The sequence below is a fragment of the Periplaneta americana genome, chromosome 4 (genome assembly GCF_040183065.1).
Source record: "Periplaneta americana isolate PAMFEO1 chromosome 4, P.americana_PAMFEO1_priV1, whole genome shotgun sequence".
NCBI classification, from domain to species: Eukaryota; Metazoa; Arthropoda; class Insecta; order Blattodea; family Blattidae; genus Periplaneta; species Periplaneta americana.
In genome coordinates this window covers 163,657,756-163,683,886 of record NC_091120.1, presented here as the reverse complement: position 1 = coordinate 163,683,886, position 26,131 = coordinate 163,657,756, and the positions used below count along the sequence as shown (strand labels likewise).

General features: G+C 35.9%; 1 protein-coding gene across 2 annotated transcripts in view; it reads right to left on the bottom strand.

Moving 5' to 3' along the window:
* LOC138698382 (bis(5'-adenosyl)-triphosphatase enpp4-like) overlaps positions 1-21,425 on the bottom strand; it is a 39,700-nt gene extending 18,275 nt beyond the window's left edge. For both annotated transcript variants that reach the window (XM_069824253.1, XM_069824254.1), the window contains exons 1-5: positions 20,583-21,425; positions 16,693-16,896; positions 15,430-15,697; positions 9,096-9,305; positions 729-971 (exon numbers count right to left, since the gene is read on the bottom strand). In XM_069824253.1, coding sequence (XP_069680354.1) covers positions 729-971; positions 9,096-9,305; positions 15,430-15,697; positions 16,693-16,896; positions 20,583-20,948 — 1,291 coding nt within the window. In that variant the 5' untranslated portion in view covers positions 20,949-21,425. The remainder of the gene's footprint in view (positions 1-728; positions 972-9,095; positions 9,306-15,429; positions 15,698-16,692; positions 16,897-20,582) is intronic.
* Positions 21,426-26,131: the final 4,706 nt, after the last annotated feature.

The window sequence follows — 26,131 nt, the reverse complement described above, 5'->3', positions numbered from 1 at the left end:
AAAATAAGAGGCCTACAAAATGTTCTAGTGCCCCGATCACTTTAGCAAGATCTCTTGGCAGGATAAAATGATTCTACTCTCTATATTTCAAGGTAGTTCACGAAACATGCAGCAGCTATACCAAGACGCTATGTCTATTGTTGGAAATCATGGCAAATCTAATATTTTTTATAACTCTAACCTAAAATCCACAATGACCTGAAATAGCTATTCCTTCACTCCCACATGTAGAACCAACTTATCGTCCTGACATTGTTACTTGCGTTTTCGCATTGAAACTCAAGAACTGAAGATGTATAGGTTCAATATAAAGTATTTAGCATAAAGAAAACCATTCAGAGGAGTATGTTTCATTATTATGGAAGCAAATAACTATCAAAATGTCTGGTATTCTTCATTGGAAATAAATTTGAAATTCTAATGAACTTAGTAGCATTTGCTGCACAAGCCACTAGTGTTGATACAATTTAAATTTATTGCTAAAATATATTATGCCTTTTTATAATTTATAATGCCTTTTTCAAAGATTATTGTGCCTTTTTTTTACCTTTATATTGTTTTTTTTTTGCCCGCCTATTTTAACTGTTATAAATGCCTAAACATCCGGGCTCTAGTTGTAAGTGATTTCTGCTTTATAATGGCGTCCCCATACTAATCATTTAATGTAATACATGATAAGTAATGCATGAGCAATCATAAATTCCAGAAAAGTGAAGTGGAGTACTCACGTATATATGGTAAGGAGGGATCTGGTTCACTTGTTAGCAGGTACTTCACATTGTCCAGAGTTCCATTTGTCTTAGGTGCGTCAAGATGCAGCATGTAACAAAATAAGGAATACAGATCCACACTATCAAACGGATCCAACTTATATTCCTTCTTTATCAGTGGGCCAAACGCAATGAAGTATGGATGCATGTTCATTTCAATGTTGTCGTATCCATGGAGGCCAAACGTCGCATTGTCTGAAACTGATCAAAGATTACAAGTATTAATACAACTGCATAATAAAATAAAATAATTATTTTCCAAAAAATGCGTCACAGAATTAATCCTGAGAACAGGAAATGGTAAAGCGTAGAATATGTGACAGATTGTATGCTGTTTCTTGAACCTTGACATCATACCCTCTCCACCCCTTTGCTTAGTTTACGGCATACTTGGGCATTGTGCCTCACTTGAGAACTTGTGCCTCACTGACCTTCACAGAGCTTATCGCTCTGAGTGACATCATCTTCACAGTCCCCTTTCCTCCCTCACGTAGCTCCTAGGCGTGGGCAGGTTCTATATCAGTTTCATAAGCAATATCAGTGGTGGCATAATGGCATTATCAAAGCAGTCTGTACGCGTTAGAAAACGATTATTTCATGAGAAATGGGAGGAAGATTTTTTTTGCTATTTAGAAAGGGATAAATGCTCGAAAATCCTATTAGGCATTAATAAATTTAATATACAACGACGTCATAAAGAACATGCTGAATTCGAAGGTAAGACAAATTAAAGGTTATTTTTTCGTACTATTCTGAAGAAAATTTACGATCTTAACATTTGCATAGTATACTAAATACGATATTATACCTTAAACACGCTGCATTAAAGGGTACGAGGAATTAAATGTTGTTTGTATGTATTATTTCCAAAAGAAATTTATAAAAAAAAAAAATATCAAATGTGCGTAGACAACGAAATACGATTTTCTGAAATTATTTTACGTCGAGAACGTGCAAATCTATTAAGTAATCTTGATGAACGCCAGAATATTCAAGAAAATAAACGTAGACAACGTGATGGAATATTATCAGCTAGTTACGCAATTTCTCGCCTGTGATTTAAATCAATTCAGCGACGGAGAAACAGTAAAGAGGTTTATGATTAAGGCTGCCGAATTAATTTGTCAAACTGAATAAAAGTTTTCGAGAGTCTCACGTTAACCAAGCGCTTTCCTAATAATTCGCCACTGACCGCCTTAGCGATTATGATAAGGTGACGCAGGTCACAGCAGTTTATATTTCCCATCCTACGCTGCAGTCGCCTCTCCTACTAAACAAACTATTTCAAATCGAGTGCCTCACGTAACCGAAAATTGTGCCCATGTATGGTTTAGGGTTTAGACAATATCAGTGGCAGACTCATTCTGTTATCCACTGCTGTTTGAAAATTCATCATCATCATCATCTTCATCACGGCATAAGCCTTGTGGCTCGTTCCGTCTTCAAGAAAACTGATCCGACCATCTCATCCGTGGCCTGCCGACATTTCTTCTACCTACAGGTTTATACTTATTTATTATTTGTGGTATACGATCTTCATCCATTCTTTGTATATGATCTTGCCATCTTTGTCTGTATTCAATGATTGTTTCATTTAGACTCTGAATTTCCAATTCTTTTCTAATATCTTCATTCCTCTTTTTATCTATGAGTCTATAACCTGCCACCTGTCTCAAAAATTTCATCTCAGCAGCCTCTATTTTCTTCTGTTGTGAGATAGTCAAGACCCAACTTTCACACCCATAAAGCAAGGTTGGGATCGCCATTACTTTGTAAAGTTTTAACAGTGTTGCCCTATTACAATTTTTAAAAGTTCTTTTTATTGTACCACATAGTGTTTGGAATTTGTTTAATTTATTTTGCACATCTCTATTGCCGGTATATGACACAATGTAACCAAGATAATTAAAATCACTTTGTTGTTGGATGGGTTTATTATTTATGCAAATTTTTGCTCTTAACAGATCTCTTCCTTTAAGAGCCATTATTTTCGTTTTTTCATATGAGATTTGAAGATTATATTCACTTGTAATATTAATTAATTCATGTATGGCTCTTTGTAAATTATCTTCCGAATCTGCAATTAAGATCTGGTCGTCAGCAAACAACAGTGTATCAATGTTTCTCCCTTTTATTTTAAAATGTGTTTTAAGCATAGTCTGCCATCGTACAACTGCGTCATTAATATATATATTAAATAGGGTAGGCGATAATGGACACCCCCGTCGTACTCCTAAATTAATCTCTATTAAATTATCCTCTTCTATGGATTTCTCCAATTTAAACTTTGTATTTGTATACATACTTTGTATTACTCTTATAAGATGTTGAGGAAAACCGTTTTTAATCATTATTTCCCATAGCAAATTTCTTTTAACTTTATCAAAAGCTTTTACATAATCTATAAAAGCTATTAGAGTTGGTAGGTTATATTCTCGTTGTTTCTCCATAAGTTGTGTTATCGTGAAGATACAGTCATTGCAGGAACGTCCTTTTCTAAATCCATTTTGTGAATCATGCAGTATAGTTTCTGAGATTGGAGCAATTCTTTGTGTTATAATTTTTGCATAAATCTTATAACCTGAGTTCAAAAGATTGATTCCTCTATAATTATCACATTTAGTTCGATCTCCCTTTTTAAAAATCGGGCATATCAATGCAATATTCCATTCTTCTGGTAAATGTCCATTTTTCCAACACATATTAATAAAGTTCAAAAGCCTCGTTTGGAATTTAATCGACGCATATTTAAATAGTTCCATTTTCAAACCGTCAGTTCCTGGACTTTTTTTGTTTTTGAAGTTTTCTAAAGTTTCTTTTAGTTCGTCCATACTTATTAAATCTACATTTTCATTAACATTTGTTATTACTAATTTATCTCCTTCTGGATCAGTCCATAATTTCTTATAATATTTGTTCCATTCTTCATTCTTAATTGGATTATGCTGTAGTCTATCTTTCTCATTCTCATTCAACTGTTTTAGAACTTTATATACTTTCTCTTGTCGTCCGTGTAGGTCGTGTTGTAAGTCATTCACATATTTATCCCAACTTTGTCGCTTTATTTTCCTCACTTCGCGTTTCACTACAGCATTTAACCTCTTATATTCTGTTCGGTTCTCTGTTGTTTGATTACTTAGGAACTGTAAATATGCTTTTTTCTTTTCATTTATTATGTTCGCAATTTCTTCATTCCAAACTTTGAGTCCTCTATTTTTATATTTTTTTGTCCTCTTACCCAATACTTCTGATGCAGCCTTTATAGTTATACGTTTAATTTCTTCCCATTCTGAATTTATATTATTACTTATTGGTCTTTCATCTATATATTGATTAAGTCGCTTTTGATACAGTTGTAGTATACTTTCTTCTTGTAGGAGATGAACTTTAAAAGTTTGTTTTGGTTCATTTATGTTTCTTTTAATTTGTTTCCATCTAGATGGTATTGATATTCTTGATATTAATAGGAAATGATCTGTACCCACATCATATCCTCTGTACACTCGTGTGTCTTCTACCAGTTTTGATACTTTTTCATTTACGATCACGTAATCTATGATTGTACAGCTACCTCTAGCACTCCAAGTATATTTATGTATATCTTTATGGCGGAAGAATGTATTTGTGATTTTCAGTGTGTTATATAATGCAAAATTTCTTAAGATATTTCCATTGATATTGATTGTGGGTTCTCCATTTGTTCCTATAATTTTTCCAATTGGTATATTTCCTATTCTGGCGTTTAAGTCTCCTGCTATAATTATATAGTCATTTTTATTTGTTTTATCCAATATAGTTTGTAGCTGATCGTAAAATTCGTTTGTATCTTCCAATCTCCCTTCCTCTGGAGCATAGCATCCTATTATTGTCATTGGTCCTCTAGGTGTTTTATATCTCAGTTTCATTAAGCGTTCATTAATAAATTCGTAGTTCTGTATTTTTGTTTTCCATTTTTTCTTCAATAGTATTGCTATTCCTGCCGACGCTCTCTTATTTTGTGGGACTCCACTATGTAACATTATATAATCTTCCAACTCTACAGATCCCTTTAATTTCTTTTTTGTTTCTGGGATTATTGCTATATCAATATCTGCTTGTTTAAGTTCCTTCTGTAATTCTTCTTCTTTGTGACATATACCTCTTACATTCCAAACACCTAATTTCAATTCTTCCGATATTCCATGTCTTTTGTCCTTTTTCTGAGCTTGGTTCGTCATAATGTTTATCCGGCCATTTCTGTTTCCTTGAAGAGACTGAGTAGAATTAACTGTCCTCTGGACACGTTACCAGCGTGAAGCAGAGTAAGACTGTTGCTGGGATTGCCAGCTCATAGACTAACAGTCACGTCTATCATATGTATCATCCCCATATGAAGGGCTGCCTCTTCCGCCGCTGTGAATGTCACCGTTGAGGCCTTCACCCATTAACCCCGGGCATGGGACCTCCATATTTATGTCCCCTGGAGATAGGGTGTTCCAGTATTTAAGCCCCCAGAAACCGGGCTCCTTGTTGGTCCACGGGTCCTTATTACCGTAGTTATTCGGACCACCCCACCATATTTAGTGGGATCCCCCATCCGCCACCAAGGGGACGCGCCCGATAGGGGTTACAAGGTCCCCCACGGGCTGTTTGAAAATTGTGTATGTTTTTTAGTTGGTTATTTAATGATGCTGTATCAACTACGAGGTTATTTAGCATCGATGAGATTAGTGATAGCGAGATGGTATTTGGTGAGATGAGGTCGAGGATTTGCCATAGATAACCTGGCATTCACCTTATGGTTGGGCAAAACCTCTGAAAAAACCCAACCAGGTAATCAGCCCAAGTGGAGATCGAACCCGCGCCCGGACGCAACTTCAGAACGGCAGGCAAGCACCTTAATCGACTGAGGCATGCCAGTGGCTTGTGTATGTTGTTTAGAGATTACACTATCTACTGAAATGTCAGTTTCAAAACCACAAAAACATTCACGAAAACTTGTATTTAGGATGGAATGGGAGGATAAATATTATTTCTATAGTCCTAATGAGAAAGTGAGATTTCACTCTTCTCTAAACTACGTATTACTCTGTGAAAAGATTTATTAAATCTACATACTTAGACTTCAACAAACAAAATTTGGTAACACAATCTCAAGGGAAAAAATAGAACTCTCTGCATCATAATCCACAGTTAATTCCCGATTTACCACGAAAATCGTCTGTAGCTGCATTTAGATTGGCAACAGGCCATGATTGTTTGGCCAAAGACCTGCATAGAATTGGAATATATCAGTCCCCTAACTACCCACTGTGCAACTTAAACCAAGAAATGGATTCGGAACACCTCAAAATCTGTGCTTCAGTGGCTGACCATGATAATATCTTTGAAAAATATTGGAGTGCAAGAGGTCAAATGACTTTACTGTCAAAGGCCTGGCATTAGAAAACAACAACAACTGTTCTCTAAAACAGTGGTTCCCAAACTTATTAAGGTGCAACCCACTTTTGGACGAGACATCTGTTTGCGACCTCACCCAATTATCGTACTGGTACTTTTTTTAAAATTTTTTTTTAGTTGATTATTTAACGAAGCTGTATTAACTTGTAGGTTATTTAGTGTCGATGGGATTGGTGATAGCGAGGTAGTATTTGACGAGATGAGGCGGAGAATTTGCCATAGATTACCTGGCATTCACATTACGGTTGGGGAAAACCTCGGAAAAAGTCCAAATAGGTAACCAGCCCAAGCAGGAATTGAACCCACTTCCGACCGCAACTTCAGTCTGGCAGGCAAGCGCCTTAACCGACTGAGCCACGCCAATGGCTTCGTACCAGTACTTAACTCCATTCGAAAAATAAAAAATACAATTCGTGTAAAATCGAAAACAATCAGTGGATACCATCCAACTTCTAATATAATTGTACCTGCGAGACGAGAAATCAGGAACCTATTTTCCAATTCTCTTTGACTTCTCAAACTGGCCTTATTTGCCGATACATTTTTCAAACACTTAAACACTTTGAATACTGGTAGTAGTTTGCAAGGCAAAGATATTAACATAATTACAACTAGAGATAAAATCGACTGAATTGTAAGAAAACCTGATTTCTGGTCGACATCGTCTTAGAAAAAAAAAAAAGAATTGATTAATTCCAATGTATTAAAGAACTGATGGAATTTTGCTACGTATGATACAACAAATACTGAGTTTGTTTTTTCCGACATGCTTTGAAAGAAATCAAAACAATTACGACAGTCACAGGTGGATACTGAATCCGTTTTTAGACAGTTGTTCAAATGGCTTAAATTAAAATATATATATATATATATATATATATATATTACGAAAGACTCATTGAACATGTACCTACTGATGGAATGTTGAAACTATACTTTTTTTTTAAACACAGAGCATAAGCCAGTTCTGGATCAAAAAGTCAAGAATATCTCGAGCTTAGCTTACAAAACAAGCTCTTAAATTTTTTATAGAACTTTCAAAGTCGTATTTATGCAAAATAAGTTTCTCATCTATGATTGCCATCGAAACGAAAACAAGAAATTTCCTTGAAATTGAAAATGATACTAGTGCATATGTATGGAATGTAGAGTTCACATTTGAGGGATACTTTCTAAAAAGAGACACATTCATCGCACTAATTATTTTTTATTTTATAACTGAAACATTTATTTTTTTATGTTCAGCGTTGTAAATACAAAATAAATGTATGTTAAAAAGGCGTTCGTTTTATTTTGTAAACCATCTTGCGACCCCCTTCAGCTTTTTACACAATCTCCCACTTTGGGAACCACTGCTCTAAAATATTCATGGATATCAACAGCAGTAATATGCAATGACATTATGTGTCATATCACAAAGATCATAACTTAATAACAGTGGCTACTTATGAGATAACCCCTAATTTTGAAAGCCTAGATGTATGTTCCAAAACAGTTATATTACCGGTTGTTCTGTATGGATGTGAAACTTGGACTCTCACTTTGAGAGAGGAACAGAAATTAAGGGTGTTTGAGAATAAGGTTCTTAGGAAAATATATGGGGCTAAGAGGGATGAAGTTACAGGAGAATGGAGAAAGTTACACAACGCAGAACTGCACGCATTTTATTCTTCACTTGACATAATTAGGAACATTAACTCCAGACGTCTGAGATGGGCAGGGCATGTAGCACATATGGGCGAATCCAGAAATGCATATAGAGTGTTAGTTGGGAGACCGGAGGGAAAAAGACCTTTGGAGAGGCCGACACGTAGATGGGAGGATAATATTAAAATGGATTTGAAGGCGGTGGGATATGATGATAGAGACTGGATTAATCTCGCACGGGATAGGGACTGATGGCGGGCTTATGTAAGGGCGGCAATGAACCTCCGGGTTCCTTAAAAGCCATTTGTAAGTAAGTAAGATGTATGTTCCAGTATGACAATAAAAAAAGACATGTTTCGACCTATTTTCGGTCACCTTCGGAACTGGTCGTTGTTGGTCTTGGCACCTTTTGTTTCCTGTGTGAGTGCGTTCGAAGTGTAGAGTCAAAAACTCCTGAGTCAAAGACTCTACACTTCGAACGCACCCACACAGGAAACAAGAGACGCCAAGACCAACAACGACCAGTTCCGAAGATGACCGAAAATAGATCGAAACATGTTAACAAGGTACGTTAATAATATTTAACACAAGAAAGTTCTTATCATACATATTCCGAAGTGATACAGTGTTAAAAGCTGTGTAATCAAGATGTATGAAAAAAGACAATTAAATGAAAAAAACAACAAAATAAGTTAAAACAGATGAGAAGAATATAATACTAAACAGATTTTCATTTCTTCTTCCTCTTATTGGCGGCCGGGTAGCTCAGTTGGTACACCAGCTGGTTACAGACTGAAAGGTCCGGGGTTCGATCCCAGGTGGAGACAGAATTTTTTCTCGTTGTCAAACTTTCAGAACAGCCCCGAGGTTCACTCAGCCTCCTATAAAATTGAGTACCGGGGTCTTTCCCGGGGGTAAAAGGCGGTCAGAGCGTGGTGCCGACCACACTACCTCATTCTAGTGCTGAGGTCATGGAAAGCATGGGGCTCTAACTCCATGCCCTCCCAAGTGCCTTCTTGGCATGTTACGGGGATACCTTTACCTTTACCTTCCTCTTATTTTTTACTTGTTATGAACAATGGAGGTAGAGATAGTGTTCACAATCTACCACTGAGTTATCGCTTACTATGACAAATGAACCCCACCTCTCGCCTTCGCCCTGTGTCTAGCAGGTAGTAGCCTATTTACACTATGTCATTAATTTTCGACTACTACTCAATAATAAGAAATGACACTCACTTGTTTTATTGGTTCTCCTTTCGTATTCCCCAACATACTGATACAGATCCTGAAACCCGTAAGTCTCATTTGCCAGAACAAAGATGGGAGGTGTACGTCTATTTTTCTTATAGTGCCACCGATCAAGCAACTCATTTTTTCTATATACCGAAAAATGACCATTCTCTTCTGATGCATTCTTCAGAGCTTCGTAGATAGCATCCTCGTCACCTGAAATGATACATTAACAACTTTTTACGACAAATACAGCAAACATCAACTAACATCGCCATAACATAACTGAGGAGCTGAGTGCAATAACAGTGTTAATACAGAGTTGGGCAGATAAAACTGTCCTGTCTCATTTCATTTGATTTGAAATTATGTTGTCCATCCTTTCTTCCACATGTTTAGTTACACTGTTGCTTATTACATGTTATAACTTACAAATGATTTATAAACTGTTCTGTATGTTGTTGTAATGTAAAGAGTTGTTTTGTGAATAAGCATGACATATTCAATACCAGGTATTGAGTGACAAAAAATCCTGACCTAGTGTACGAGCAACTCCTACACGACCAAAAGATCGGTTTTTGGTGCACTATGACTGCGAAAAGCATTAACGGTCCAATATTCTTCGACACCACAGTCAATACGGATGTATATTTGATCTTCTTGGATGAATTTTATCCCCAACTAAGAGAAGAAATACCAATCTATATCACAGACACACTCATTGCTAAAACTCCAGTTGCGAACGAAATTCCTCCATGGAAATGGGTGATTCCAGAACACAGCATACAAATTCCAGGAAATCACTCCAAAAATGATCCTCCATACATTCTTAAGTTAGATTCCATGGAACTAATCTGCAGTACATATAAGTATCACCTTCAAATTTATACAGATGGATCTCTAAATCCTAATAATGGGACATCAGGAGCAGGGTATTATATTCCAAAATATCAAGAAAGTTATTTCATAACATGTTCATCCTCCTCCAGTCTTGACACTGAATTGCTAGCTATTGATGCTGCTCTTCAGTGTGTTACTCAAATTTCTGAAAAATCTATTTGCATACTTATCGATTCCAAGAGGGCTATATTTAATATAATTAAATATGTACCAAACCTATATGCACATAGAATTATTCCAATTCAGAAACAACAACTAAGTAAACTAAAAGAACTCCAAAAGGAAATATCATTTCAATGGACACCTAGTCATTGTGGCATACCTGGTGCAAAACAGGCAACATATTTGCAACCAACACCTCTTCAAGTGATATCTCTATCCAGTGTTTTTGCTTCAGTAAAGTCTCATTTTACAGACCTATGGATCAACAATTGGCTCTCTTCTGACAAAGGAAAAATTTTACAGTCTGTACAAAAGAAACCAAATGACCTGGAAATGTACAAAAACTTGCCCAGACATGTTCAAACATTTTTAACAAGAGCCAGAACAGGTCACATTGTCACTCAATTGTACCTACACCGATTTCATATTTCTGATAATCCTACTTGTCTGTGGTGTAATAATCATGATGAAAATCTGGAACACATTTGCTATACTGTCGATCCATAAACCACAAAACAAGTAAATTAAAATCATCAGTACCAGCTGCAGAAGACACAGCCCTGCAGTATATATTGACTACACCCCACCTCTGGCTACTAGCAACAGGCATCTATAATGAACACCGATCAAAATACCCCTCATTTCTCGTGAAAAACAACAACTGAATAGGCTACAGTGGACTATAGTGGACTTTATGTTGTCAGCAAACAGCTGGATACATTAAGAAGATTGAAGAGATATCATGGACAAACTTAATTTCACAGGTAGATACTAACACACAGTAGTAGAAAACTGATATGCATTAATTTTCAAATAGTCACCATGCTTGTCCAAACACTTGTTCCAACAGTAGATCAAGGCATCAATGCTGGCATAAAATAAATCTGCATAAAGTCCTGAAGCAACATCATAGCTGCTTGCTAAATGACCATATCAGTATTGAATCACTTACCAGCCAGGTGTTAGTATTAAATTAGTAAATATATATAGTATTTAGAAATGTCAACAAGAAAGCAAAAAAGTGAAATCAAATGATGTGAAGAGACAGTGGCTGTTATGTCGTTCTCGAATTAATGCAATTTTTTTAAATATTTTAAGTTCATTCCCTTTTTATAATTTACTTATTTATTTTTTATTCTGGTGTAGTTAAGGCCATCGGGCCTTCTCTTCCACAACAAGAGGAATACAAATACAATAATAGAAATAAACAGAGAAAAAAAAAACACTATATACAAAGTAAAGCTACACAAGAAATAAAGAGAGAGAGAGAGAGAGAGAGAGAGAGAGAGAGAGAGAGAGAGAGAGAAAAAAAACACTATAAACAAAGTAAAGCCACACAAAAATATACACAGGTTGCAGTCACACAAACTTTAAATGAGTGATTTAAGTATCATAATTAATTGTATCCTAACTAATTAACTAACATAGACAAGAAACTTGCAATTTTAATCTAGATTAAAAAAGAAAAAGGAAAAAAAAAACACAAATCAATACTTCTAGCAATACCTAAAAAAACATTAACTAAGACAAAATTTTCCAATTTAATTTTGAATTGTGATAAAGTCCAGCAGTCCCTGATGCAGTGGCGGTTCCTCGGGGGAGGGAAGGGAGGAACGTCCTCCTCACATTTTTCTTCTTTTGAAAGTAAATACCAAATAAAATATGTTCCTTGAAATTCAAGGAAGATTCCATAATTTTTAAGTTCACAGCTATATGAAAACCTCGGTTGACCGAGTTTTAAACGATGTGCACTCATGTGCTGCTAGAAAACTGTGAGAAAGATGCGAGATTGTTTGTGTGGAGGAAAGTCAATCCATTCCTCCTTTACTGCAGTTAGCACACACAGACAACAGCGCACTAGCGGCCAGAGAAAGAAGCAGAGTTTTAAAGTGAGTAAATGAATGGAGAGGGAGGAGATCCTCCTCTGAATCAGCGCATGGGCGGGAAATAGAAACCGACTGGTCGTGCAGCAAGCTCGCTACCGCTGCCATCTAACGATCTTGCATTCAACCAGACTACAACTATTCTAGGAGGAGGCACAATAAAAAATGTTTTAACGCACCACTATGGAAGACACCATATAAACTTTTCTTAAAATTATAAATCAAAAATATTATTCATTGCACTTTATATAAGCTACTATTCATGGTTTGAAACTTTCAAGGATATTTGAAAGTTAAAGTTGGGTTTATATAAAACAAAAAGGAAGTAGTTTGGCCCCTGAAATTCACTTCCATTCATTGTGTACTAAACAGGGCAACAGCCAATTGTCAGTTTTGTACAAATATATTTGAAATTGAAAATAGGTATTCCAAACTACATTATTTTTAACATAAAAAATCAATTGTCCACCGGCAACTTTGAACAATAATGATAGTATGACTTTACATGAACTGATACGAGTATTCTTCAAAAGAATGTGATGCTGAACTTTTAAAATGTACATGTGGCAACACAGACCACGTGGGTAGGTGCAGTGTTCTCGCTTTCCTCAGATTATTTCCCAATCTCATTTCCGCAGTTCTGATTACGTGTTAGTAGCTATAGTCTCTTCCAAGTACGTGTGATGCTGTAGTGTGCTCGAAAAATGCTGCGAGGTGAATTTCCTGTAATTGTTAATTTGTGCAATTATTCAACAATGAATGGAAGTGAAAACATTATATATTTTGGAAAATTTAGGAAACTCAGTTTACAGGAACAAATTATTGCTATACAGAAGGGAAGACAACCCCAACACTGCCTGGTCTTGCATGTAGGCCTATGCATGTTGGCTAATTTGTAGCATGTTTCATTCAAGAAGGTGTCATTTCGTCCTGTTATCTTCTTTCCTCCTCTTAAGAAATACACAGGAGCCGCTACTGCCCTGACGTCATTAGGTAATGAATTCCAGAAGCGAGGTATTTCTACAGCATAGGAAGATGAGTATAAAGACGTTCTATGATGAGGGATAGAAAGAAGTGCTTGATGTCGGTTTCAAAGAGTTGTAAGAAATTGAAAGCGCGATAACAGATAATTCAGAGTAGAAGTATGCATGATTCTAAATAGAAGAGACAGTGAATGTATTGTTCTTCGTTCCTTCAGACGCACCCATGAAAGTAACTGGAGGGAAGGAGTTATATGGTCATATTTACGAGTATTGCAGATGAATCGTATGCACACATTATGAACATGTGTTGTAGTCTCTCAGCTAAGAGTGAACTTACATTAGATAGCAAGGAATCGCAATAATCAAAATGGGGCATTACAAGCATCTGAATAAGGTTCTTTTTTAGACTAAGTGGTAGAAATTCTTTCATATGAAACAAGGAGTGAAGTTGAGAAAATATTTTTTTGCAAGTGTGTGTTGCTTGAGTGTTCCAATTTAGATCGCTATCCATAAAAATGCCAAGATTTTTAACTGTTTCACCCCAACTGTTTTTCCCCCAACTAAGAGATATCATGGACAAACTTAATTTCACAGGCAGATACAGTAGCGTGCAAATTAATCTGAACACGACATATTTTTACATTTTCTGTCATTGTTGGCCTCACAGCTGCTCATACCGCTTTAATTGACATCTGTAGTACGTGTAATTCCATTGTTGAAGGTCTGTCGTTATTATTTTTTTTTTTTATAATATGTGACATTTTGCCTGTCGTTTTGTACTTATAAGCATTTCAGTTGTGTTGAAGACAATACTGCAATCCTGTGTACATTCTGTCATCTTCACAAATGGATACAACTCCACGAAAATGGTCTAAAATTATAACATTAGCAGAGCATTCTTCTATGACACAGAGGCAAATTGCTGCAGAATGTCACATTGGTTTGGCTACTGTTAATTCGATCATAAAACGATACAGGGAGACTGGATCCATCACACCCCAGAAAAAAGGAAACTGTGACTGGAAAAGAAAGACTTCACCTGCAGATGATCGTTTAATTGTCAGGAAAAGTAAATTAAATCCTAGACTAACTGCTGTCGACTTAACACGTGAGTTAATGGCTACCACTGGGGCGAATATTCACGTCACAACAGTGCGGCGTAGGCTTTTGGAAGCTGGACGAAGGGCTCATAAGCCTATTAAGAAGCAACTGCTAACCCCTGTTATGTGCAAAAAACGCTTAATGTGGGCAAAATTAAATCAACACTGGACAGTGAATGACTGGAAGAATGTACTTTTTTCCGATGAGTCTCATGTCGAGGTCTACGGCCACCGTGTTTCTTACGTATGGAAAGGATCCGAAAAAGTAACAGCAGCTCATCTCCAACAAGCACCCAAATATCCCCCTAAAGTAATGTTTTGGGGTTGTTTTACACATGAAGGGCCTGGGGCATTAATACCTATCAAGGGAATGATGAATTCTGACAAATATATTCACTTATTGGAAACCAGAATCGTACCCCAGCTGCAAAAATCATTTCCGGATGGCAGAGGTGTGTTCCAACAAGACCTGGCACCATGCCATACGTCTCGAAAACTACAGAATTCTTCAACAAGAAGAATATTCAGGTACTCCCCTGGCCAGGCAACTCACTCGACATCAATCTTGTGGTCAATTTGCAAAGAAGAATGCAAAACATGGATTGTTCTACAAAGGAGAAGATGATTTCTGCCCTCATTGGTGTATGGTTTCGCAATGAAGAAATGAAGAATATTTGTGGGAAATTAGTAGAATCCATGCCAAATCGTCTCAGAGCTGTTATTAGGAACAAGGGAGGCCACATAGATTACTGAGGTATGTCTTAGATCCTTTTTTTTATCCCGTTTGAGTGTTTTTGCATAAGTCATTACGTTGTTCGGATTAATTTGCACGCTACTGTATACTAACACACAGTAGTAGAAAATTAATATGCATTAATTTTCAAATAGTCACCATGCTTGACCAAACACTCGTTCCAACAGTAGATCAAGGCATCAATGCTGGCATAAAATAAATCTGCATAAAGTCCTGAAGCAACGTCATAGCGGCTTGCTAAATGACCATATCAGTATTGAATCACCTTATCACCCCAAGTGCTAATATTAAATTAGTAAATATATATATATTTAGAAATGTCATCAAGAAAACAAAAAAGTGAAATCAAATGATGTGAAGAGATAGTGGCTGTTATGTTATTCTCGAATTAATGCAATTTTTTTTAATATTTTAAGTTCATTCTTTTTTTTTTTTATAATTGCATATAATTTATAAAGGCTTTCTATAGTAGTTCATCAAAATCCAGACTTTTCATTACTGTGTGGTTATGAATGAAGTTGCAACAGTGAAAATAATTAAAATTTTTCGAGATCTTACCATGCTGTGGAAAAATATGGAGGGTGGGTGAATTTCCAACGATGGTGTAGTTCAGTTGAGGTGGGATGAAGTCTGTTACATTTATTATTCTTGAAGGTACGACCGTGTCAAAACCATGGTCACTCAGAAGGAACACATTAACTGCCTTTGTGAGATTCTTCTCTTCCAGTTTCTCCACTAGATAACCAGTCAAGTTATCAATCTTAGCAAGGACATCCCGAACCTGTGGTGATTCTGGTCCATACACATGTGCAGTCTTATCAGGCTCCTGCAAAATAACACAACATAAAATAAAAGTTTTCAATGTAGCTAAGCCAAAAAAAATTTGTTATAATAATTTCTCATCACTTCACTGTTCATACAAGTAATTTTTCGAGAGTTCATTGTCCATATAAACGATTTCTGAGAATTTGTACTGAATATTTAACTTCAGTTTTTAATGTACTGATTGGAACACTAAATCTCTTACAAAATTCAACAAACAAGTTTGAGATAGTACCACGAGAACCTAAAAATAAACCTATCACTTCAATATCATCACTAATTTTAAAGTTGTGCTTAAAGTATTCACTAACTTGCTCATAAATCTGATACCATATTTATCCGCGTAATAGACGCGCTTTTTTTTTTTTTTCGATTTTTATAACAAAAAACAAGGGTGCGTCCCTTTTGAGAGGGAAAAAAAGTGTTAAAAGGTGCGCCAGTTGAAATAATCGATAGAATACGAAACAATATATGGGCCACAACTAATTGATATATGATTGCATAACACTTGAGATGACCGACAGTAGCAGCAGTTATATAAACAGTCGATAACTTGTAACAATGAATACAGTGACAATAAGACAAGACACTTTATTGTTATTATTAACACTAGCCTTACTCCATTCACTGTCAGGTTTAGCATCACTGATATCATTTGTCACAAATTCACATTCCCCTATGTGTCTATTACGCGGGGAATTTTTTTTTTTAATTTTAACGCGAAAAATTGCGATGCGTCCATTATGCAGGGGGCATCCATTACACGGATAAATATGTGTACAAAATAAACACGTAAAATTTAGGCTACATATTTAGGCACGAAGAGGGTTGTAAATGTATGATTTTACAATACTAGATGGTGCTCATTGTTCTATTTTAATAGGGTCCCTTTACATTATATTCTATAACTTAATATAAAGGACTCTATTTTTAACACTGAAGATGGTTACTTTAAGAACTAGCACCAACCAATTCTGAAGTTTATTATAATTATAATACCTCGTAATAAAGAAAAACAAGATTGGCTGGTGTTTCTGGATGCTCAATCCAAGAAAGAACGGTGTCAATGCGCTCTTTAAATGGAATAGATGATTCGTACTCGTGAGCGAATGTCAAGTTCGTTTTGAAGTACACCTCATCCCCACCACCAGGCCACATCATCACACCACTGTGACGTCCTTCTCCTGCTTTCTGATTCAGTGTCTGAAATGAAACAGAGAAAACTATGAAATTGCACATTTCAATTGAGGCTAATTGATATACATAGGTTGGATAAAAAGTTATGGCAACACTGCTGTCACGTTACGATGGTGCGTTCGAGAGCTGCCAGCTGTGTGGACATGAACATGGATTGTTAGATGAGTTAGTGCAGCCAGCGGCGACAGTACTCTGTCAATCTACTGCAGTGTGTAGAACGTTGACTTTCATAGGGATAGTGCGAGCGCCCTAAGACCACGTACAAAACTAAAGCAATGTTCCTGGATCAAAATTGAAGTGACACGAGGTCGTAGTGCACAAGAATGTTTTCAAGGACTGCATGAAGCATGTGCCGATGCAGCGTTGCCATATCGCACAGTGGCACGATGGATTAAAGCGTTCCGGGAAGGCAGGGATGCTGTTCAGGACAACCTCCGTACAGGACGACCCCGTGTGGAGGACAACACAGTTCAACTCCTTGCTTCCTTGTTGGATGCTGATCACCGATGGACTGCATGTGAGTTAGGAGCGGAAGTCGGAGTATGTCACAAAACTGTACTCTACATTCTGCAAGACATTCTGGGTTACAGCAAAATTACAGGGCGTTGGAACCCCATGAAATTTCCGAGGTTTAACAATGGCACCGCTATGCAGTCGCACAGGCCTTGTTGGACCGATACCAAAGGAAAGATGACTTTCTTGGACGAATTGTCGCTATGGACGAAACCTGGGCTCACTCATGTGAACCAACCAAACTAGAAATGTCAATCAAATGAATGGAAGCATCCAGGTTCTTCTCGTCCAAGAAATGCTGTGAAGATGATGTTCATTGTGGCATATGACATTGATGGGGTAATACTGCACCACGCTGTACCTCCAAGGCAGATGCAAACGCGGACTACTATTGCAGGTTCCTGCAGCACCACCTTCGTCCAGTCCTCAGGAGAAAACGACAACACTTGGTGGTACAGAATCCCAACATTCTTCATGATAATGCAAGGAGTCACACCGCTGCTGCTGTCAAGGACCTTTTGCGCCGCTGCCAATGGGAGATTCTGGAACATCCACCGTACTCATCCGATATGAGTCCATGCGATTACGATCTTTTCACCAAAGTGAAAGAATCACTATGAGAGACTCGGTACAATACCAGAGATGAACTTATCCGTGCTATAGGGCAGTCAATACGGGATATCAACAAAGATGAACGCGCTGATGGTGTACAATGCCTTCCAAACATTTGGCAAAAGGTAATAAATAAGGGGAGAGCGGCGAAGGTACGTAAATGTTGTACCCCTGTGAATAAAGCCATGTCAGAAATATCGAACTGTTGCCATCACTTTTTATCCAATCTTAGTATTACAAATGTGTTGCATCCATGGCCATATTTAGGGATCCTTATGACACTAACAAAAAAAAAAAAAACATTGTCGCCTCCTTCCAAATAAAAGATACACAAGATATAATTTTTATTTCTTGCACTTGCCTAAAAATAGTGCAACTTTTTGCATAACTCAAATTAGACCTATAAACACTGAGGTCAGAATGACAGTGGAGTAAGTCACTTCCATAAAAATGAGCTGAACGTACTGTCATGTAGTGGCTGTTGTTTTCTGTCTACTTTAGTGAGGTCACAGAACAATTTGTATCTACCAAAGTGAAACAATTCAAAATACTATCTGTTTCGAAATATCGAACATTATGGGCTAATTAGATTCTCACTGAAATAGTCTACTTCTCAAAAGCTTCTATAAATGTGACGTTTCAGTTGAGATATTACTGTAGGCCTGTAACATTTAATTAGGCTGCACTATAATGACTTCTGTATCTGCATAGAAATTTATTATTAGATATAGACCTACTGCACTCCAACCACGAGAAAGTCTTCGGGGACTGAGACGAAGTGGGATAATGCTATGAATGAATGTTGATGTCATAAGATATCATTAAGGTCACACACGTGGATACTCTTATCTCTATTGGCTAGCTCTCACAGCACAAACCATAGCATTGATCACACATATTGATACTACCCTAGTTACAAAATTAAATCACGGTTAATCTCCTGGTCTTTTAATCTCTCCATACAGGAAATAACATATGGAGGAGAGCGCATGGTTTTTAAACTGATGTTATAAAGGTAATATCGTCTGTCTATTTCATTCCAATAGATGACGCAATAGTAAGCACATTCCTTTCACGGTTGATCTCCTGGTTGGAGAACAGTATTGGTGAAAAATCACATACCACAACAGATCATCTACAGTATTTATAATCTATATATAAAACTCTCATTTCCGTCAAAATAGGAGATAAAATAGGCCTATCTGAATGGAAAGAAATAAATTCAGGCGTATGATAAGGATGTGGACTCTCACCTCTTCTATTTAATACTTACATGAATGCAATGGTGCAAGGAAAAGAAGACATGGAAGCATCCTGATTAATAGAAATTTAAAATTAGATACTGGTAAAATCATTTTTGCAGACGACCTAGTTTTATTGGCCACATCTGAAGATGATTTGCAATGGTCAGGACATAGTTCAATTTAGTAGTCCAGAAGTGATCTATGGAAATATTCACAGAAAATACAAAAATAATGGCCTTTTGTGGTAAATCCTGTACCAAGCAAAATTTGCCTAAACAGTGAACTACTAGAACAGCTCAACATGATTACTTATTTGGATTATAAACTAAGTTATCTTTTCTTGAAAATTTAGATTTACTAGAGAAAATTTTGAAATTTAATAAATCCATAGGCATCATTAATCGAGTTCTGAAACCAACATTACAGTAGGCCTAGTTAAAAAAAAATTACTCCTATTAGTCTATATAAAATAATGGCTAGACCAGTCCTCTGTTATGGGAGTAAAGCATAGACTCTCAGGAAAAGCGACAAAAGCAGAGACTAACAGCATGTGAGATGAGATTCATGTGCCAAACAACTGTTACACCAAATGGGATCGGAAGAAAAATGAAGATGTGCTACAAGAACCTAATACATCACCAGTTCTAGATTACATAGATATCAGAAGAACTGGAAGGAGAATTGACTCATAGGTTTCCTAAGGCAATAATAAAAGATCGTGTAAATGGAAAATGTTCTCTGGGATTCCCCATAAAAAGATGGCATGAAAATCACCTTTTCAGGCCATAACAGTTCTTTTAGGACTCGACAGGCTGCTGCTGCTGCTGATGATGATGATGATGATGATACGTTTAATATTTTCACTAAAGTGTGCCTGCATTTATTTTCAAAATTACATCTTTTTTTTACTGATAGTATGACTGATTATTAAACATGTTTATAAGCTTAAAATGATGAGTTTTTACTTCTCTTGTCCAAGTAATACTGTAGGCCTATTACTATTAGGTTGGAAACAGTAGGTGTCGGTGAAATTTCGATATCACCCCATACTACATTCGGGAGACAAAACGTATTTAAATCATTGAACCTTTTCACATTGCTCGGCCTCACTTTACTTAAATATCCCTTCAACCAATCCACCAACCCTGTCACATTATCCCCCCAGTTATCCCTAACGAAATGCAAATCAGAAGTCAGTCCCATGTGTGGTGTGGGGAGATATCAAAGATTGGCCCCCAAATGTGGTGCTCTAATCGACGATATTGGGGATGCACATTCTAAATTCTACCACATTTAAAAGGAAATAGATAAATTTATACCTACCCATATCGGTATTACAGCATCACTGAAATGCCAAAATTCATCACTATAATTCAGAACTTTATTATAATAAGGATCATATACATCATTTGCAAGTATTCCATGCACTTCAGGATATACACCCGTCGCAATAGAATGATGATTAGGGAACGTCTTGGTTATAAAAACGTTCCTCATATACTCGGCATGGGACCCACTGTATTTCAATCTCTGCAAATTTGGTGTAACATTCTTATCAAAATAATTGTAGCGGAATCCGTCATATGATATTACTAATATAATTGGATGGTCTGAAATTGATCCAGCTATATTAAAATATGATAAAACAAAACACAACAAACTTTCAATGAACACTGTCCACTTAGCCATCACTTCTTTTCCGTCACACGTATAATAACAGCTTTTCTACAAATAAATGATGTAAAGACGATATAAAATTAATATTTAATAATGTTTCTATGAAAATGGTGAACTGTCACTTTTCTGCTCTCTTCTTGTTGTAGTCGACGGTAATGACATAACCTCTTACACTCTGTAATAATCCTTAATAACGAAGCCAAGAGCGCATGACAAAAACTATTTTATCTACGGAATAATACTTTATGGTAATATAGAATTTATGACGTTCATGGTCAGAACAATTATTATTAAGTGCAACCGGATGCTTTTCCACTTTTATCGCTTGCAAAATCACGTGACTGCATGTCTGTGAAATGAATGTATAAAATCACTGCCCATACAGGCCACAAAAACAGTAAACAACCGACTATCGGGCAAGATTAGAATTTCGTCACTTTACAATGGAATGAATTCCATTGGAATCAAAAGAAATTCCACTTAGTCATAGGGCATGTTCTTAAATGCATTGGAAAAAGTGCGCTGAATTCCCTCAGTGACGTCATCGATGTATGTTCGATAGATACGATGAATCGCTGGAATTCAGAACGGTACGATAGAGACGCTTGAAAGTTCCGAAAGTGGAAATGGCAAAATTTTTAATAAATGGAGTCGAAATAATATTTCAAGATACAGATGAAAATATCAACCTCCTTCGTACAGGTAATGTAACTTATTTCTATCAGATAATTGCGTATTGTAGGCAAATTAATTAAAGACGAGCTTATTTAATGAGCCTCTCACATTCTAACCTATAACTTTTTTATATAATCACGTATTCACATCTCATTTCAGATGATGATTTTACAAGAAACTACATAGAAGCTGCGTTGGCAAATGGTTCTTTAAAAGAATTCGGATCCGATGTTAGCCAGCTGCATGTTGAAAGAGTTTCGGATTCCTCTGACGCTGCGTTGAAGTGGACGCATAATCTGACAAAACTATTGCTAAATGAAAGATTGAAAAATGAATCGTCGTTCAATCGTCCCACATGTAAAAAGAAGAAACTGTGGAACGACATTGCACATGAAATTTCCAAAGCTACGACTGTTTCCATTTCTGGGGAGGCGTGCGATATAAAATATAGGAATTTGTTGGCCACATACAGGGCCAATAAAAAGAAACAGACAAAAACTGGTGAAGGGTCAATTAATTGGGAATATTTCTCGATTATGGATGAAGTTTTAGGGCACAAGGCATCTAGTTCGCCACAGACTGAATTGCTTGGGGGAAGTATGATGGAAGATGATACAGATACATCATCATTAGCATCAACTTCTTCAACTTCTTCAGCTTCAACATCATCATCTTCAGCTTCAACATCATCTTCCTCAGCTTCAGCATCAACTTCAACAGCATCATCAGGATCCACCCATAAAAGGAAAATGACTGTCAGTGATTATCTGCATAAAAAACTGAAGTTGCATGAAGAAAGGGAGAAGAGGAAGGAAGAAATGCAGAGGGAGAAATTACGGTTGAAGGAGAGGGAAATAGAAGCTATTTTAGAATTAGCAAGAGCAATTTCAGGAAGGAAGGAGTAAAAGAAAAAATGTGTAGAAAATAAATGTAGAAGTAAGTTTAGAATATTAATCTTATTGTTGTTATTGCTTTTATTGTTGATTAGGTTCACACTTTTAACGACTGCATATCAATATCACAAATGATATTATTAAGCTTGTCAAATTAACAGATTAATAAAATTATCTTCACGGTGTTAACACAGTGAAAATAATTACTTCACAAGCTTAATAATATCATTAGTTTAATTCTACACCATAGGACACAATTGATATAACACAGTCATTGTTAGATTAAGATTAATCAAGAATCAATAAATCACTAATGGTATTATTAAGCTTGTTAAATTAACAGATTAAATATCTTCACGGTGTTAATTAACACAGTGAAGATATTTACTTTAGTAATTTCACAAGCTTAATAATATAATTAGTTTAATTCTACGCCATAGGACACAATTAGTATAGCATAGTCATTGTTAGATTAACATTAATCAAGAATCAAACAAATCGCTAATGGTATTATTAAGCTTGTTAAATTAAGAAATTAAACCTTTTTCCCTGAAGCAATTCTGTCTGCCGTTACGTGGAAGCTTTGTGCCCTAAAACTTCATCATTATGATCTACCTCCAATTGATTCTTCGCCAGTTCTAGTTTGTTTCTTTTTGTTAATCCTATACGTGTTAATTAACACAGTGAAGATATTTCATTTATTAATTTAACAAGTTCAATAATAATAACAATATCTTAATACTACACCATAACACACAATTAATTCATATAACGTAGTCAGTTTGTATTTACATTAATGATAATATGAATGACTAATGATATTAACCTTGTTAAATTAACAATTTGAATATTAGTGTTAATTAACACGATGAAGATATTTAATTTGTTAATTTAACATTTTTAATAACATTTGCTTAATCCTATACTTGAAGACCCATTACATTTGTGAATGATATTAATAAAGAATCATACTAATGTACTCATTATTGTGTTTCTTAATTGCACTGCACCTACTGGTTCCAAATTACCATTTTCAGGACCATTTTCGAAATCATCAAAACAACATTCGTCAATTTCTTCACAAACAATCCCATCCCTAAGGGATACATTGTGCAATATGCAACATGTTAATATTATATATTTTGTGTACTGTAACCTGACAGCATTCAAATATTTCAGTCTCCTAAACAAACCCTTCAAACGTCCAAATGCCTGTTCAATAACAACCCTACTACTGGAAAGCCTCTTATTGAACTTCCTCTGATTGGGGGTCAAATGTCCATTGTCTCTGAAAGGGACCATTATGAATTCTCTTAATGGATATGCAGAGTCACCCAAGAGGTATGAATTTGGTGGAAGTAGCACATGTCCTGCATCTAATTTTTCAAAAATTGGCGAGTTTTGCCACACTCGAGCATCATGTGCAGAACCAGGCCATCCACAAAATACATCAATAAATTCTTGCTTGGAATTGCAGACTCCCTGCAATAATATGGAATGAAAACCTTTTCTGTTGTAGAAGGAATTGTCATTGATAGGTCCGGGTATTGGGATATGTGAGCAATCAACACAGCCGAAAACACGCGGAAAACTTTTTTGTCCTCTCAATGAATTAAAATCGTTCACGTTTTTCGCTGCATTCTGTCCTGTAGGCCATGAAATATATTTCCCAATTTTCTGTGACATTATTTTGCACATGTCAATAAATATGGTGTAGGCATTTCCCTTGCTTAAGCCAAACCTATCTCCAACTGAACGAAAAGATTCTTGATTAGCTAATATCCATATCGTCAGTAGTAGCGAATCTTTGACGGGAATTCCCGTCCGGCCTGGTTTGGCAGTGTGGCTCCCAATATCTTGAATCAAAATCTGTAACGCAAGAAATATACTCAATTAAATTATTTAGTTGCAATATAATTATGTAACATAATACAAAATTAAATGTTTTAATCTAATTTCATTTTATATTTACCTCTATTGAACTTCTTGATAACCTGAAATGCGATTTGAAATCAAAATCGCTATACTGTGATATTATGGAAAAATAATTATGTATTTTTACATGTTTCTCGCGGATAGCAGATAATAGATCAATATCGCTATCACTGTCGCTAGAAACAGTGGAATCTGAAGATTCGTGCGTAAGTTTATTTACTAAAATGTTACAAGCGGCGAGCTCCATATTCAATCAACTCATTTGGCTGTCTGCACTCTGCACATTTAGGTTAGTGGAAGGTATCCATCGCTTTCATCAGTCTCCAGAGAACGATGGAGCCAATGGTTCAGCGAGGCATACAGCGCTGGAAATAGGAACGAGCTGATGGATTTCAGCGTTGAGTTACAGAACGTTCTGATAAATTGTCGATGGATGCGTACGAGCGTGCGCTGAGTTTAAGAACATGCCCATAGTGTATTATTTTTGTTGTTCGCATTCATATACAGTCCACAGTAGTCAAAATAATGAACCTTGTATATATACCGGTACTAGGTACAGTAGCTTATGAGGTTAATAAATAATTATAAAATGACCAGTTCTAAATTTTAATAATAAAAATATTATTAGCTATTAAAATAGAGTAGAGTGAAAAATCAAAATAATTGTTAAAAGAAATAAATTGATAGGGCTACACATTATAAAACTTTAGTTGATGATGACGTTTACAGTTCTTGTATTGAAAAAGGACAATACGGAAAAGAATATGCGGTAATTATAAGTTTATAATTTAACCCCGTACACATTTAATAGGTACCGGTACCATAACGTACCTTGGTATATATATATATATATATATATATATATATATATATATATATATATATATATATATATATATATATATATTGTTTAGTCAAGTGTCCGAAGATAGGTTTGAACCTCATAATTAACACCAATAAGGCATCACTCATGAGGCAACTAGGCCAGGAGATAATGGGGTGTAATGTTTATAACTAATTTATTACAAAAGAAATAATATTAATAAATGAACCAACAAAGTGAGTGTATGCATCTACAAATTATAGGTAGTTCAAATGTATAGCAGGCATTCCGAATCTTCAACAAAACTGCAACATTTATGGGATCACAAAACAAACAGCTGTTTACAATGAACTTGAAAATCAACGGCATAACTTTATTGATATAGCAGGCGAGACCCAACAATTTGGCTAGAATTCTGATACACCACAAACCACAAGTAAAACTATAAAAATGTAGTTTATACAATATTATTTTAATATTTAGAAGAATTGTCAATCACTTTGTCATTAATAATAACCGTAAAAATTGCTAAAGACTGCAGCCATATTTTTATTTATTGTCTTGTTTTTACCGCCAACACGCACTTAGTTTGTAATACATCAACAATGAACGTTTGGTACGACCTCGAACATAATTCCATCGACACACATTTATATTGTAACATTAATTTACATTGAAAATCGGCATTAGCACAAACACGTGTTCTGGACAGTAGGCCTCGTTTGACAGTTAATTACAGTGTTGCCGACGCATGACTCCGGCTTGTAACTGATGAAGGCTCTGGTACAAACACATTTAAAAAGTATACAGTATTGTATCGTAATAATAAGCTGAGAGAGAAGGAATTAGAGAAATAGACAAAATTATAA